The sequence below is a fragment of the Pezoporus flaviventris genome, unplaced genomic scaffold (assembly GCF_033815535.1).
Source record: "Pezoporus flaviventris isolate CSIRO_AGI_PZ_B2104156 unplaced genomic scaffold, CSIRO_AGI_Pfla_v1 ptg000002l, whole genome shotgun sequence".
NCBI lineage: Eukaryota > Metazoa > Chordata > Aves > Psittaciformes > Psittacidae > Pezoporus > Pezoporus flaviventris.
Genome location: NW_026892550.1, coordinates 54,448,520 through 54,465,991, shown reverse-complemented (window position 1 = coordinate 54,465,991; position 17,472 = coordinate 54,448,520). Strand labels below are relative to the sequence as shown.

Sequence of the window (17,472 nt, the reverse complement as noted above, 5' to 3'; positions counted from 1 at the left end):
TTTGTTCTCCAGCAGCGGTCATCATGCAGGAGCCAGAAGATGCTGGCTGCCCACCACCACCTCTCTTAGACCTTTCCCAGGCTGATCTTTTACACCTTGCCCCTCAGCCTTTCCCAGCCATGGCTTTTCTCACTGCTCTTTAAGACTGGGACATGTGCCTTTGCAGCATGAGGTTGCCTCAAATCCATGGGGCGGGGGGAATGGGGTGGGGAATGTTGTGATGGGTGCTCTGGCCAGCCATGGGTCGGCTGGGGTACCTTCCCCAAAAAAATCAGAGAAAAGCAGTTCTTGGAGGAGGGAAATCACAAAACCATGGTATTTCTGAGGGATGGAAGAACGGTGTGGCCAGGAACTGTTCTGAGTCTTGATTGGCTTGGTGGATGCTTTGCCTCACAAGCCAGACTAAAAAGATTCCCTTCCCCCCCAAAATAAAAACACAGGAAAGAGGGAACAGCCTGTAACAAGGTAGGATGGCTTCACGTAGGGTCTACGCATCTTCTTCGTCCCAGAGGCCCCTCTCTTCCCTAGGGACCACAAGATTAGCACCAAGTCTGTGTTTAGGAGAGAAAAAAATAGAATTTATTTCCTTTCCAAGGGGAAAATCATGACGCTTTGTGGACAGCGAAGGAGCACGTGTGCGTGTGATCCACAACTGAATGTCACTGTTAGTCAAAGTTTTTTATTTTTATGAAAAAATAGAAAATTTCATATCTTACACTACAAAAAAAAAAACAAAACAACCCATGTACACAAACAAAATGCACAAAGATCATCCAAGGAGGTGGGGGAGTGGGAAGGAGAGGAATAAATACAGCAATGCTAGTCTCCTATGAGTTAACATGCTGATGCGAGGAGACGCAGCTGGACACACCAGCTCCCACCTTACCTGCCCTAAGGAATTACAATAAAGGACTGGAAACTAAGTGTCACTCCTAAGACTGCTACAGATGTATGTTAACATATGCCTTAACTACTAATTTCAAGACCACAGCAGTCCAAGGAGTTACAATTTTTTGACCACTGGGACTTTCTACATTATACTCAACACTGAACTGACAAAAAGAAAATTGCCTTCATTTTTTGTTCTTCTCGCCACTAACATATAGAAGGAATAAATAAAAATTTTAAAGTTTTTCTTTTTTTCATTTAAAACAGTCTTATTTTTTATGCTCAGGTTATTTTTCCAAATGGTAGCTACACAGTGAAAGGGAGTTAGTCTACACAAGCCATGCTTGGGGACACTTCCTTTTCCCAAAAGGGTAAACTACATTGAAAAGAGCCTTTTCACGTCCCAGATCCTTTGAAATACCTTCCTTACAATTAGCAGCAAAATATACTGGGAAAAAAGCACCCACTGGACCAGCCAAGCAAGATGGAAAAGAAAAGAACTTGGACCCACTGCAGGCAGGCAACACACCTAAAGTCTTTACAAAGAGCATAACAAGTAAAATATTACTGTCATCTCATTCTGCTGCACTCCATTATATATACAATCATGCCAAAACACCAACTACTTCCAGTTCTTGGACGGGAACCAAAAGTCTCCATTGTCTCTGGTATTTGCTTGTGGACATACAAGCTGTAACTTTTGGATCCTACTCATTAAATTACCATTTTATTGTACTTTTAGCTCCAAGACAAAGCCTATTATAATGGATCCGTAGCAAGAACAGCTCTTGAAATAAATAGAAAAGATTATTTGTTTATTTAAGGAACTGAGGTGTCCTATTTACAAATGCAGTCTGGCTTAAGGACAGTTTGTTTTCCACCAATTCATAATCTTGAATGTTACTCCAGCATCTGATGTACACCCCAGCCATATCACATATGCCTTTAAAACTCCACGAATGGTGAAAAGGGAATTTTGCTGTTAAAAGGTAATGAGAAAAGACCAAACCCAAGTCCGACAGAGCCAGTAGGTAAGGAACAAGCAGAGAACGATTCCTCCTGATGAAATAAGTTGTTTCTGCCTTCCTATGGATTATTTTCCCAAGCGCTGCAGGCAGGGAGGCACAAATCCCAAGACTGTTCTGCTGACAGCTCTAATAACCTATTATATGACAAATCTCTTTCTGTGCCGAAATTGTTATGTCTTGATTCCCCCTCCTCTTTTGTGGTCCAGTGGCTGCCAAAATGAAACAACAGGATGAGAAATCACAGTATCAAGATTTGTCAGACCTTGCTGCAGCTCCTTTCCCTCCTATTTCTCCAGATTCTTGAGTACTTCAGCAGCAGCTCACGGAAAAGGAGGAGGAGGCCATTCAGAACAGGCAAATACTGCCTGAAGAAGCCCTGCTGAAAGCGAGTAAAGCCCTGGTGCTAAAAAAAAAAGCCCACCTAACCCTCTCCTCCTAGACCTTTCTCTTTTCTTTAGAAAGTGTGCTTTGTATCAAATCGCATCTGAAGACTTGGGGGAACTGGGAGAAAGACCTCTGAAACAGCTGAAGGTGGCATTCAACACCTGCTCCTGCAAGACATGAAGGGACACAGGCCTCCTTTCAGCACTGGATGAGCTCTTCAGGCTTGGCAGCACTGGGGATGAAGGGAGCTGCGGCAAGTCAGTATGTCAATGTTATCACCAAGGAAGTATGCTACAAGATGCTACCCAAGCTCTAAGGAAGCAGTATATTTACAGAAACAGCAAACACTTGCCATCCACTGATCCACTTTTAAATCCTTATCTTTACCAAAGCCTTCACCAAAAAAAAACCCACCAACCTATGAATTGCAAATTAACTGTGCTGATTAATCCTATGTGCAACAAAAGGAGAAGGACAGCCCCAAACTGTTTCTTGGTGGGATTCCCAGGTGATGAGGTTGAAAACAGCTCAATCTGAAAACAGCAGCCATGAGCTTTAGTGGACACATTGAACCCCAACTACAAGAAAGTGCTGATCTGAGCTATACCAGCCCTAGACAGATGGTACCTTCTCACCCATGGGATGCCACTGCTGTCATAATGTTGTGCTGTTCTGTTCTTCCCTCCTCTCTGTGCTCTGTCCCAAAGTGGACAGGTCCATACCCAAAATCAAAATGCCCCGATACAACTTAAGACAGCACAGTTCCCAAAATAACCCCACTACAACCACCCCACCACTGCTTTGGGTGAAATACTGCAAAATCTCCATGCTGGATGACCGCAGTCTCACCTCCACACTCCACCCCAGGACTTAATCCCCTTCATGAGAAGAGGCATAGCAAAATCCTTTCCTTCCAGCTCAAACCACGTCATGGCTTCTCTTCTGGGCTCCAGTGACAAGTGTGAGGGCTGCATGTGGTGATGGCTGCCAGTTTGAAATGCTGGTGTGGAGGCAGTCCCACAGGATCTTGGGTAGGACTCATACACACAAAAACCAATCCCATGCTGTTGCTGGAGGCCACTGAGAAGCAGATGTTTTACTTTTCTTCTTCTGGACATTCCCAGTCCATGGTGGAAAGAAAGAGGGGAGGACATCTTTTATTTATGCAGACTCCTTCTACCTCATGTATGCAGTCAAAACTCCTGAAGGCTTTATATGTTGCTCAAACCAAACAGCAGCAAAAATACAAGGCATAGTGTTAACACAAAAGGGAGCCAAAGCAAAGCAAGAGGGAAGAAAAGCACAAACCAAAGAAAGAGCCCAAATTTTGTACCTGATGCGTAGCAAACTGTACAGTATATACATCTTCATCATGTATTATCCTCCCAGAAGAGCAAACAAAAAGAGCTTGATAACACAGAGGGAGGGAAAAAAATATACACCCTGTATTGTATTTACCATGGAGCAAGCAACATGTTTATACACTAGTATCCATAACTTAATGCTGTGTAACAGCATTTTTTTTTTCATTTCTTTCAATTTACAAACAAAATATCGAGAAATAATCTAATCATATTGCTCTTCAATACACTTCTGTAGACAAGTAAGACTTGAAGTGAAATTTCAGCAAACCTCAGCTTTTGGGAGCCCACAAATGGCTACGAAACTCCTCTGCTCAAGTCAGTCCTTGGAAGTATTACCATGTGCTGCTGTAATTAAGTATATAAAGGTGCTATATATATCTCTCTATCTCCCATGTACAGACAATGTGTGGTGGGAAGGCTTGCTGTAGTCATTGCTGAAGCTTAAGAGATGGGTTAACCTCATGTACAGCAAATTCGTTTCCATGTTCCATGCATCTTACATTTACTTCATGAAAATGAGGACACAAATAGGAAAAAAAGGAAAACTTCAGTCAAAACACTGCTTTAGAAGCGCTGCAGCAGAGGCCAATATCCTTCAGTTACAGAAACCACTGAATTTCCCTTTTTATCTTTTTTTTTTTTTTTAGTCAAAATAAATCTCAGGGCTAGTGTACAAAGTGCAGGACCAACCCACTTGAGGAAGCAACTTTAAAACCAAGTTACAACGGCACCATTCCATTCACCAACTGGACCTTCATCTCTTGAAGGCTGTTCATTATCTTCTTCTGGTGACCAACAAGTGTCACTCCCAGCCGCCTCAAATCCCTGTGGGAGAAAGCAGACGTTGGTTCCAGGGGCCTCTCAGGTACACGCCGCCACACACACCACGCACCGCATGCGCCGATGCTGCTGTCAGTGCCTACTTCTTACCATTGGCAGCTCCTGAAGCCGAGTTTAGTTGGCAAGTTTAGTTTTCACTATTTCTTTTTTTTAATTATTATTCTTTTTAATGGTATCTCAGAGAGGTGACAGAATTTGACTGAGATCACCTCGCTGGCCAAGAAGAAAAGCTGGACAGCAAAGTGCCAGCACCACTTTTAGCCAGGGAGTCTGCTAGGTGTGAAAAGTCCGGTTTTCAAGAGAAAAGCTATGTAAGAAAGCCTGTGTTGCAGTTTCCTCTTCTTGGAAAGGCTGATATTTCATCTTGGATACAAGCAGTGAGGAGTGAGGTCAATCCATGCTTCCTTCCTCTTCCGAAGAGGCAAAGCCAAAGATACACAAACCACAATCCTAGAGCTAACTGCTACAGAGAGCTGAAAGGCAAAAGCCTCTGGAAGAGCCACTAGCCCAATGACCTTCTAACATGAACTGGCAATGCAGCTCCCCTCTGAGCCTTTGCACATCTTCCCATAAGCCCATGTTTGGTTTTTTTGGGGGGGTAAATGCCAAAGGCATTTGTGTTGAATCTGTCTAATGGGCAGCCATTACAGAAAAGCTGTAATATAAGACAGTTTTATGTGAAAAGCAGGATTAGGAGGAAAGATTGTTTTCTCAGAAGCTCAGCCCTCTAAACTTTAGGTGTATAGATGATGATAATCACCAGGGTTCACGTTGATGGCATGAAAGAGGCCCCTCCAGGCAACAATTTATCCCGTCCAAAGACAGGAGTACAACAAATTGTCCCCTGGAGATACTACAGCAGGACACTGGGTGATCAGAGACAATGACACACCTAAAGCCAGGTAAGGCCATGGGTTATGGTAGAGTATAGCTGTAGGGATTTCTTTCTGGGGGGAAAAGTGTTAACAAAGAAATTGTAACAATAGTATATCAGAAGAAACATCAGGACAGGTCCATGTGTTTCCAGCACAAGACAGACTGTTAGAGAAGCAGTTTGCCTTAGAGGAAACATGGTATTTTGTCTTAAGACTTTCACCAGAAAAATATCAGCCCCTTGCTTTCTACCTCCATGCTGGACTGAATAAAGGATGTTTTTGAACACCCTTTAGGGCTCTACAATTTTTGTAATACACACATGAATCCCAGAGCTGCTGACACCCTGTGGCAAGTCTTTGTGGAGAAAGCTCTCCACTGAAAGCCAGTGGGAAGTGACCTCCTCAAACATGCAGGTGCTTTTTGGAAACCACACTGGCAGGTCTGATGTGTGCGAGAGCTGGAGATTTCCAACAACACTCAGGAGCCCAACCATCACCTGAAACATACTGCAAACCTGGCCTATAGCTAACATCATGGCTGCATGCTGGAGTGCAGGTGAACGCACGCAAGTGACCACCAAAACGCTTTCATGTAATGTTGCGTGAGCTACCTATGGAGGTATACCTCTCTCAGCAGCTTCACACTCTGGACAGAGTCCTATGAATACAACCAACCACCTATGTCCAAAACTTATACAGATGAACATTGCTTTGAATAAAAACCAATCCTGTGTGAAGGTTGATACATCAACACACAAGCTGATTGAAGCCAAAAGCTAGATCTGTTGTTCTCAAAGATTGTCATGCTTTCAGCCTTTTCATTTGGAAAATATCAGATATTCTGCTCCAGGTTAAACACTTCATTTGATTATCATACTCTTATTTGGCAAAGCATCTTGCCAATTCATAGGGGAAATAACAAATATAACCAGCATGGAGCAAGGGAGGTCAATAAGACACATCAGCAATGTTCCTTAGCTGGCAAAGAAAGCAGCACCTGCAAAAGGTGCCTACCTTCTCAGGGGGACACACTTTCATTTCTGCCTCCACTGAATTGTGAAACTAATTCAGCAAGTCATCTAAATAATAAAGGAAAATGTAGTAATGCTATTGTTACATGCAATTTATTTTATGTATACAGCACAGTTGGAAGTTCACACCAAAGATCAAAAAAAAAAAAAACCAAACCCAAACGAACCCAGTATAGGACCTGATTTTAAAAGAGCCAACATCCATCTTCCCCCTGCTGAGTGCTGCTCTGATGGCAATTTTTGAAAATTCAGCTTTTTTTTTTTTTTTCAGGTATGTAAAGTGCAAGCTGAGCTCTTTTGAAAATCCAGCACCATGTATTTCACAGATGTACTGTTTCTGATAGTCTTGCATGTTATGCAGGAAAAAAATAGCTTGAAACTTGTGAGAAAGGCATGTACATCTTGGCATTTCACATCCCCTCCATCAGTCTAACAAAAAACCCGAAACTACTTAACTACACAGATTTCCCCTCACCACTTACAGTAACCCCTTAACTCAATATCCTTGAGGTGTGCCTTCTGATTACAAAAGGGAAAGAAGAAAAAAGACTTTCTAGTTTCAATCCATTAGCTGCTCACCAGGGGATCCAGTCTAATTTTTCTTTTTTGAGTATCAAATTCTCTCAAACGCAGAGTCACCAGTCAAAAGCACAGGGGCTCCTCAGAGAGGAGAAAAAAAAATTGCTACTGTGGAGTCCTTCACCTCCACAAAGACACACCAGAAGACAACAGCTCCCGAGCCAGATGCTCACCCAGTATAAAATTAGCAGCTTTATTCAAAAGCCACTTCACGCATTGCAAAGCCAGCAACAAAACTTACAAAACACTGCCTAAAGGTTGCATGAGCTTTAATTCCTTTTTCCCGACCATGTCTTACAGCATGATGCACACTCCCATTCAGTTCTGAAGGACTTAGTGCAAGGCAGAAGCCAATTTAAACAAAACCAGGTGCACAAACCAGCTGGTTTTGGGACAAACTCCTCCCCCTCGCCCAAACAAACCCCAGTTTCTGTGCTTAAGGGCTTCCAAGCAAGTGTTGTCAAGGTCCAGTGTAGAGCTGCCTGGCTCATCCGAAGGCAGCCAACTAGTAATTTCAGTGGGCTCAGCACAACAGAGATGTGTGTGGCTGTCTGCTGGGGCTTTGAAATAGAAATGTGCAATTCCCTCTAAGAAAAGGCACAGCTAAGACCCGTGGACAAATGACACTTGCGATCAGGATCCAGGCTGCATCTTGCTGTGCAAGGGGTCTGATCACCAGTGTTGGGTTTTGTGTGTGCTACTGCAGCAGCAGCACAGGCACCCCCCAAGGCCATGGAGATGCAGCAGCGCAGGCACCACAGAGGCCATGCAACCATGTGCTGTGGTGTCTCCCTGCTTCAAAATACTTAACCTCCCTAAGCAATCAGACAACTTTTATTTTTGTTTCAGGGATTAGTTTTCCCTTTGCATTTGTCTTTCATTTACATAGGGCTGAAAATGGGAACAGGCAGGAATTCAAATTACCTGCCAACAGAGTACTAAGAAGCTGACCTAAGTTGACCAAAAAGCCAAGGGCAAATTGGTGACCAAAAACAAAAGGGCAAATTGGTGTTGGCTCATCCAAACCAGCCTGTATTCAGCTGCATGCATGCTGCTCTCTTACCACTGCCTTGCACAGAAGCTCAACTGCAGTGTGCCAGGGACAACATGGTATCTTCTTCCTTGCAATATCCTCTATTTGCAAGGGTTGAATTCACAGTCTCCACATAGTAAGAAATATATTTAAACCATTTTATTTACAAATAGAACTACTTATACACCATGGACCAGTTTGTCAAACACAGTGTAGACTAGGACTGGTATGCCACATAAAATATAACCCTCTTCATTAGCCAGTTAGTCATGCAAACAAAAGGGCCACATTCATGGAAGATCTCAGTGGCTGGCACTAGTAAACCAATCACAGGTATTTTGTATTTTATCTCCTATCCAGGCCAGATTTCACCACCTTTATGTGGTGTAACTCTATAGTTGCCTCATCAGACTGGGACTACTCACAGAGTTAGTTGTTAGTTTGAATAAGCGATAAGAACAACCTCAAAGACCTTCAGGAGATGCTAAAGAGAGAGGAATCCACTTGCTAGGGACTTCAGCATCAAATAAGGACTTTAAGAGTTCATCTGCTCTTACTCATTATTCCCATCCTACTTGATTACGAGATGAGAACTGGTTTGTTCAGAAGCAGACACAGTATCACAATCTCAGGACTGAGATTTCAGGTTAATAATAAGCATCTAGAGCAGGTGAACTCTTAAACTCTTCAGTATAACTTTTAATAAATATTTTATTTTAGAAGGAAAAAAATACAATGCAAAGCAACACAGCACATATTACAAATATTCAGAGTTCTCCATCTAATAACAAACAAGAGGGTGTCCTGAGATTCAGTGAGTACAGATCTTTCAAAAGGTGGAAGTATGTAGTCCACATGGTTAGTAATTGGTCCAGTCAAGGGTCAAACTGAAACTCATGTCATGGATCTATCTATTCTTGAGTATTGTCCTGGTAAAGTTATTCTTGCAGTGGATTGAAAGAGGTCCAGACACACTCAAAGTCACTAGGTGATCCACAAGTTTAAAGAGCAGGTCTGATCCACTGGAAAGGTTGCCTTCAAGTCTGATATCCAGTTGGAAAGAGGGGGTGGAGGGTGAGGCTCCACTTTTCACAAGGTGATTCATCCCTTTGCAAGAATTAGAGCTAAATGTAGAAATCACTCTTTGTTTGAACACATACATTTTCAGGACTTTGCTTAAGCAGGCAGAGCTCAGGACTTGGGGCGATATTCACCAGTTTTAGCTTTTTTAATCTTTTGCTTTCAGAAATTTGTCACTACTACTATTCTTTTCTGGAATAAATGCATCCAGACATCAGTTTGAAAAAAAAAGCAGTGCAGTAATTGGGATTTTGCTTTGCATGCGAGAGGGGGTGGAAACAGTGGCAGAATTTAAAAGATGTGCTGAACATCTACCTTTTCAACCAGGTCCTGTAAAAAGGCCACAGGCTAGGTGCCCACAGTCGGCAGTCCCATCAGCATTATGGCCAACACCTACTACAGTGCTACTAATTTTTTTCAGAAGGTTTTATGAATCCTTTACATTAATCTTTTTTTTTTTTTGGCTTTTCTAGCAGCAATTCTCCTGTTCTCCTTTCTCCATTTGATTTCCACATCTGTCTCCTATGCAGTTTAAATTTGGAAAAGATCATTTTGGACGGTATTTGGAGGCAACCTCTTAAATTGTAAAGAATGTTTTACTGTTGTCATCTGGGAAAAGCTAGCTACTTTCAGATGTTCCGTTCACCTTTTCACCTGATCCCCCCAAGTCCCAGCTCTGGAATATACTGAACAGTTGCCTCTGTTAAAAATGACAAGGAACATTTAACGAAAATTCTCTTTTGCAGAGTACAAAATGGTTTGCGGCTCCCTTTTTCAGGGAGAAAAAAAAAAAATGAAAACCTACAGAAAACTGAAACCCCCAATATATCAACCTTTAAAGAACTTCTGTTGTTGCAGTGTTTATGTTCTGGAGAACCCATGAGTCTCAGCTGAGCCCACCCAGGAGCCACCCTTTGTTGATTTTAAGGGCAATCTACAAGTTTACATCATCCTGAGCATGTAGTTCAAGTTTTCAACATGGGACACCTTTCCTCTTAAGCCACTATGATGGTTTCTTCGTCTTTAATAGTTGAGAATGTAGTCTTTTGTCTTTTTTACTATACCTGAGAAGGAGGAGATAAGTCTTGATTTGGATGCTTGGCTAGCTTTTTAATGAACCTTTCACAGTTATCCCAAAATAGTCCCAAATAGGGTCAAGCCTTTTTGTTAATGCAAAGATGCGCTGAGTTGCTCAAGAACTAAGCCCGACTCATGCATCTTTGTCCAAGGCAGGGGAGGAGTTTATTTGCTGGCATAGATATCTAACTATTGGGAGTTAGTTTCAACATTTTCACTTTCAACTGAAATTCAAAATGGATTCATGAGATGTGTTCTTTTAGCTTAAAAGAACCCAACCCACAAACAAAACTCAGAAGCTCCCCAGGCTCTGAGGCATCGGCTCTACTGCACTGCTCTGCTGCTGTAAAGGCCCTGAAGAAAGCTGAAAGCTCAGACATGTGGTCTCCACTGGGGCTAGTAAAGGCCAGAGCAGGATGACACTTGTGCTATACAGCACATACTGGGACCCATTGGAGTGGGCCTTAGAGGCAGTTTGCAGCTGGTGAGGGTCAGAGCATCTCTGGCAGCCATAATCTTATTTAAAGACTTTTAAACCAACTTGCCTTTCTGGCTAGAACTGTACAGATAATGGCTTTCTTGGTTCACTGCCAACTGGAAAAAATGTTTTGAAATACTTCTTGAGTATCCTGAAAAGATTTTTGCGGGATACTTTTAAGATTTCTGGAATATCAAAGAGTAGGGAAATATTTAGATTTTTAAGTCAAATTAATGACATAATTTCGCAATATAAAATGTTGCACTCAAAAAAATGAGGGGTTTTGTCAGTTGGATGAGATGCTAAGACTGCATCAGCATAGGGGGATGCTAAGACTGTTTAAAGCTGCATGAGTAAGTAAACTTCTACTTGACTGTCAAAAACAACCATTAATTTGGGGTTGAACCCAACATTTCTCTCACCCAAACCAAAACATTTCATTTCTGAGCATTTCTTTTAGAGCTCTTGAATTTGCATAAAACTCTAAAGAGGAGCAAACTGGAAGCTTTATTGAGACTTAATTTCCTTTTTTAATTCAGCCAAGCAGCAATAAGTCTGTGATATAATTTAGACAACCTTCATTTTCTACCAGAACTTGCACTGGTAAGACCTGTGAGCTGGCACAGCAGAGGGGAATGTTCCAACATTTTCCTTTTCTTTTAAATTACTGCCTCATCCTATTCCTCCTCTTTCCACTCAGCCTCTATCTGCATCTTTCTGCTGCGTGGACTCTGACCACTCTGTGGATGGACCTCTTTCTTGGTCAGCATTTGTAGATCACCAGTCTAAATGGAGCTTTGAAGCCTGGGTGTTTCTGTGAGTAGGTAAGGAATGGTGGAGTGCTCAAAAGCCAAAGTAACATGGCACGTAAATGCAGTATTAGCTTGGAAATGGCATGTAAGGGTCTCAAGGCACACAAAAGAAGATCTCGGCAGAAATCCATGCACCCTGAGGTGCATATCAAGGTGTAAGGGATAAATATTGGTGATGTGAATGGTGCAAATATCTAAGTGAGAGCAGATGCACACATGGAAGGAGTGCAGGAATGTCATGCAAAACTGAACTCCATGGAGATGCTGCTGACCTGCATCATGTGCAAAGGACCTCCTATCCTGTACAGTGAGCTTCAAAGCAAGCCCTGTGCCAGGCAGGCAGAACTGCTGTGGTTCTGTGGAGTTTTTTTTGTTTTATTCCTAATCCTCAGCATGGATTCTGTATATGCACTGGCAAATAGCATGTGGTCAGAAGAGCCACAACCTTTTCCAGAGCAGCACTGAGCATAATCCTTCCCATTCTGCCTTAACGCCTGCACTAAACTGAGCTCAGATTAACCCAGCCAGAAAGGCAGGCTTTGGGATCAGTTTGAGTAAGTGGCAGGAGGAAAGTACAGACACAATTACACAAGCAAGGCACGCAATTCAAAGTGGAACATACCAAATTAGCAGCCATGAAGTTTTTACCGAGTCATTTGAATGCTGTCACGCCAATGGTAGTCATACCCATGTGCAAAAGCCAAGGGCGCATTCAGAGGGAAGTCTTTTGATGAGGGAGCCTATCCCCTAGAGCTGTGGGTTTGCTGACACTCTTCTGTTGGCATCAGCTGTATTTGTGCTTACTTCTGTTAATGTTGAATACTGTTTCTTGCCTTTACTGGGCTTGACTGGTCAACTGTGAAACCAGCTAATCTGGTGTAAAGGCAGTATACCACAGCAGGGACTCTAGCTCCTATCCATTTAATAGTAGGGTGGCTTTTTTTATTTGGCAATAACCCCAAATATTCAACTGCTATTATGTCAAGAGGCATTTATTCAAACTGAAGCATTGATTTCTGTGACCAAAGAAGCCAAAGAAGTGACTGTTAAGTTAATGACTGCCAATGTAGTGACTGTTAAGTTTTAGTCTTGCCTGCACTTGTTATCGTCAATACAATGCTAAAACTGCTGACTGCAAACGAAGGGTAATGGTTTCCTCTCTGCAGCGTCATCACTGCATGTTTTCGAATGGTTTGTCTGTCTTACCACCCTCTTAAATTCCAGAAAATGATGTGAGAATGATCTGGGCAGTACTCACTCTAGGGTCACCTGAGCCACAGCATCCATCGAACTGTATCCATTCTCCATGAAGATCTCTGTGTACCGGCCCATTTTGATGGCTTCCAGCCACTCACCCACTGACCTGTAGGCGCCGCTCCCAACTGGACTGTGCTCTACCAACAGATTTGATACTCTAAAAACAAGTGAAAACATAAAAGCAAACAGAATCAGTATTGAGAAGTACCCAACGTGACTCAGTTGCTCACATTTTCATATGGTAAAGATGATGCTTTTGTTACGGTTTCAGTGGTTGGTGAAGCCTAAATCCTCCCAGAAGGTTTGATATGCTGTGTTTCAAACATCCTGTGACTTCACCCACTTTAGACTCTGTTCCTGCCATTTCTGGTCCTCCCTGCAAGCAGAAAATGGAGAGGACTAACATCTATCCCCGTTACCTCTCACCAACAAGCAGGCTCACTCTTACTTCAAAGTCTCCCATTTCACTCTTCCTGCTCTGTTTTCCTCATCCTTCTCCTTTAAAGCTCATAATTAACTTAAGATAGGCCAGAGCCTAGAAGCCGTAAGCCAAATTACATTTCCCAGCAGTGGCCATCAATGGTAGGCTGCTGTTAACACTTCAGGGACTGCTTCGGCGAAGTTGGGTGGGGATGTCAGATACAAGCAGCATTCGATGAGCCCTGCAGAGAGCAGCAATGCTCCAACCATGAATCCAGAGGTAGACTCCTGCTCCTGAACCCTTGCTTAAGGCCTCTCTACTGCAATTGTAACCTGCTCAATGATGCCATGCACGGAAGAAGCAATTCAGGCAAATAATAACACTTCACCGCAGCAGAAACACTGATACAGTACCAGGAACAAGCGACCAGTGCCACGTACAGGTCCACCACCCTACTAATGATGCACAGAGGAAAGAGGGCTTGTCCACGGTCAGTCAGGAAAGAAACTAGATTTGTCCCTTGCTTTATAAATCAGGACATACAGCTAATGTAAGCCTTGCATAAAGATTATTACCCACAGGTAAAAAAAGCCCCATTTTTTCTGGGTCAGCCTCTGACAGTGAGAATTGTACTTAAAAGACTTTCAGTTGGAAGGAGAGCTGGGATATTATATTATAGCACTTCAGGAACCTTCATATATTTTACGAGCACGTTAGTATTATTTGTTTATTTAATAGTAATGCTGAAGGATCCAATAAAATGTGAATACTTGCACTACCAAGAACATAATGGCTTCCCATAACATTTTATACACATAAGAAATTCAAAACTCCTAAGTAATCATCATGAGAAGTGGATTTTCATGACTAATGTCAGGAGGCACCTACTGATATGCACATGCTGTAATGTAGAGAGTGACTTCCTCCCTTATTTGCATTAATGACAATTTCCATAAAAAATACATTACATATATAAAAAAAATCCTTTACAGCTGCTGTATGTTGAAACTGTGATTCATTTGGAATTACTGTGGTCTGAGCATGGCAATCTGTAACAATAGAAACACATTCCCAAAGCCTTGCTGCTCAGGTGCTCCATCCATATTGGAAATACCCACAGAAGCTCTGAAAAGGAAAGGCTTGGAATTGCATAGACATGTTCACGGAATAAAACATCAGGAAGGTGCTTAGCAGCTCAAGGAAAGGTCTCACAACCTATTTTCCTCTTTCCTGGCATAACAGTTTGGTATAAAAGACTGCATGAAACTCTGCATAACAGGCCTGGAAAATAACTTGTTCTAAACTGAAAATGAAAGAGAAACACCACATATTTTATGCTATCATAAAGCTTTCCCTGCAGGTTTGCTGGGACTGACACTACATCTAATTGCTAATAAGAGTAATTTCTTCTTCAGATGGTAAATGATACACGCAAAATAGCTGGGTGAATCAGATCTACCTTTTATTTAAATATTAACAGAGATTTCATGTTTCTTCTCTTCCAGTGAATGACATGCCAGCACAGGGATGTGAAGTTGAGCAACAGCAGTCGAGCAGTTCAAGCAGGTGAAATAAGCCACATGCAGCTGTGCAAGACTCACTCAAATGGTGCTCACAACAGTACATATGCTTGTGTCCACACTACCAGTCCAACCTCATCTTAGATCCCTTTCATTCCTGTCCAAGGAAAATGATGTGTCTTTTTTTTTTTCTCCCCAGAGAATAAGCTTTTCTAAAGGGCCTCTTCCAGTTTAAATCAGGGGAATTCCACTGCCATCAGTGAAGCAGCAATGACTTATATTCATCATTTCTTCATGACCTTGCAAGCCACTGAGTGATTAGCAACACGGATGGCTCAGAAGTAATACTTGTGTCCTCCCAGTGGAAATAGAAAAAGCCTCTCCAAGATTCCAGTATGGTGGAGACACTGTTACTAAAACTCACAAAAAAAATATTAATCTCTCTTGATTAAAGTGCAGCTTTATTTCTTGACCATATTTACCTTATTGGAGCCATGCAGCTATTCATATTCATGTTTAATTGTGCACCCACTGTTCTATTAACTTAATGTGGCTTTAGTAAATAGTTTGTGTAGAACTTTGGGAATCACAGAGATCCTCTTGTGATTACCAAGACTATCACAACTGGCAGTGGTCGCTAGCATGCCTAGGAATGGTTGTGGGAGAATGTACTTGGGTATAGAATCTTGGACATAGAATAGAATTGTCCGAGTTGGAAGGGATATTAAATATCAACTAGTTCCACCCCCCTGCCAAAGGAAGAGACACCTGCCACTAGATTAAGTTGCACAAAGCTCCATCCAACCTGGCCTTGAAAGGGGAACCAGGGATGGGACAGCCACAGCTTCTTTGGGCAAACCTGTTCCAGTGCCTCAGCACCCTCACAGTGAAGAATTTCTTCCTAATACTTGACCTAAATCTTTCATTTTAAAGCCATTACCCCTTGTCTATCACTACATGCCCTTGTAAAAAGGGCAGCTTTCCAGCTTTCTCATAGGCTGTTTTTAAGCACTGCAAGGCTGCTCTCCAAGTCTCTTAGCTTGTCTTCAAAAGGAGGTGCTCCAGCCCTCTGATTGTTTTTGTGGCCCTCCTTTGGACTCACTCAAGCCTGTCCATATTCTCCTTATGCTGGGGACCCTGGAGATGGATGCAGTACTGCAGGTGGGGTCTCAGGAGAGCCCAGTAGAGGGGCAGGATCACCTCCCTCAATCTGCTGGTCACAGTTGTTTTGATGCAGCCCAGGATATGTTTGGGTTTTTGGGCTGTAAGTGCACACTGTTGGCTCATGTTGTCAAGCAAAACTCCAAGTCCTTTTCTTCAGGGATGCTCTCAAGTCATTCTCTGTCCAGCCTGTATTTGTGACTGGGACTTCTCTGAACCAGGCGCAGGACCTTACACTTGGCCTTGCTGAACTTCCTGAAGCTGGCATTGGCCCACCTCTGAAGGTCCCTCTGGATGGCATCCCTTCCCTCCAGCATGAGGACTGTACCATCCAGCTTGGTGTCATCAATGTCTGTGAGCTTTGCATAGCCTAAGACTTTCCCCGAGAGATGCTCTTCATTTGCATCACCAATATGAAGTCAACAGGCAAATAAGTTGAGCAGTGTTTACTACCTGCTTCCTGCTCTAAAGTCTTGCCCTCTCTAATCTTGTGATAGAGCACAGGTAGCTTTATCATAGAACTATAAATACCACTGAAACTCATGTTTCTGAAAGACAGGTCACAGTAATTTTCTTTGTGGCAGCAGCACTGCATTTAGACACTAAGTGAATTGCTCACCTGCCTGCCAATTTCAACAGAAGTATATTTGGGAAAAATCCTCTAGACATAATTAAACTGGAGTAACATCCACCTGCAGACACGCAGAGGCTAAATAGTAAGTGGTAACTCAGCCTCAGGGGCAGGTATTCAGACAAGAATCTCACTCTGAGAAATGGCTTTGGCCCTAACTTGTACCTGCTCGATGCATTAACCAATGTCTTCAAGCTGCTTGGGTTACGGATGAGCTTGTCCAACATGCTGACGATTTCATCAAACTTGGGCCTGCTGTTGCGGTCTTTCTGCCAGCAGTCGAGCATTAGCTGGTAGAGAGCAGCAGGGCAGTCCATGGGACTTGGCAGGCGATAGCCTTCCTCCACGGCTTTAATCACCTACGGGAGACAAAACACAAGGCTGATGGCTTGCTTTTCTTCCTCTCGTCTTTTCCCCAAATGCAAACTGACTTAAACAGAGAACTCTGGGACCACCAATATGCTCAAGCAAAATCCCACAACTCCCCAGCTCCACACACAAGAGGCAAACCTGTCTTTCATACTGTCTATGGAATGTGTTGAATAACTTAGGTTTTGGTCACTGCAAAATGAATCCAGAAAGCCACAGCACTGCTGCAACCGGGAGGGCAGATTGTCATGTCTCACTTGTTCAAAGCTCAGCCGAAGGCTGTAGGTTATATACCAGGAAACTCCCAGAGCCTACCCTAAGTCCATGAAAAGCAGCCTACGGGGCTTTCTGGCATCTTCTTGAAGTACAGTGATTTTATTTATTCAGATGTTGGCTTCTTTCTAAATGAAAAAGCATGTGCTAGACCACAAATTTGTATTACAGTAATAAAAGTCTGACTGCATTTCAAAAGAGACTTTGAATGCTAATTGATGGATGGATTCAAGGCAGAGGCAGAATAACCATCTCATATATCATTCAATACTGTCTGGGTCTAGTTGTTTCTTAGTGTGGCCACATTTCTGCCAGGAATTTAAAATGTCAGCCCAAAAGTATATAAATTAAAACCAGGGGAGGGTTGTTGC

At 42.7% G+C, this 17,472-nt stretch overlaps 1 protein-coding gene across 10 annotated transcripts in view; it reads right to left on the bottom strand.

Moving 5' to 3' along the window:
- Positions 1-1,118: 1,118 nt before the first annotated feature.
- EPHA5 (EPH receptor A5) overlaps positions 1,119-17,472 on the bottom strand; it is a 198,007-nt gene continuing 181,653 nt past the window's right edge. For 7 of the 10 annotated variants that reach the window (XM_061479089.1, XM_061479126.1, XM_061479096.1 and 4 more), the window contains 3 exons: positions 16,625-16,818; positions 12,728-12,883; positions 1,119-4,489 (listed from right to left, as the gene is read on the bottom strand). In XM_061479089.1, coding sequence (XP_061335073.1) covers positions 4,384-4,489; positions 12,728-12,883; positions 16,625-16,818 — 456 coding nt within the window. In that variant the 3' untranslated portion in view covers positions 1,119-4,383. Of the gene's footprint in view, positions 4,490-8,166; positions 9,130-12,723; positions 12,884-16,624; positions 16,819-17,472 lie in introns of those variants that run through there. The other 3 variants (XM_061479103.1, XM_061479115.1, XM_061479155.1) reach the window with 2 other exon arrangements.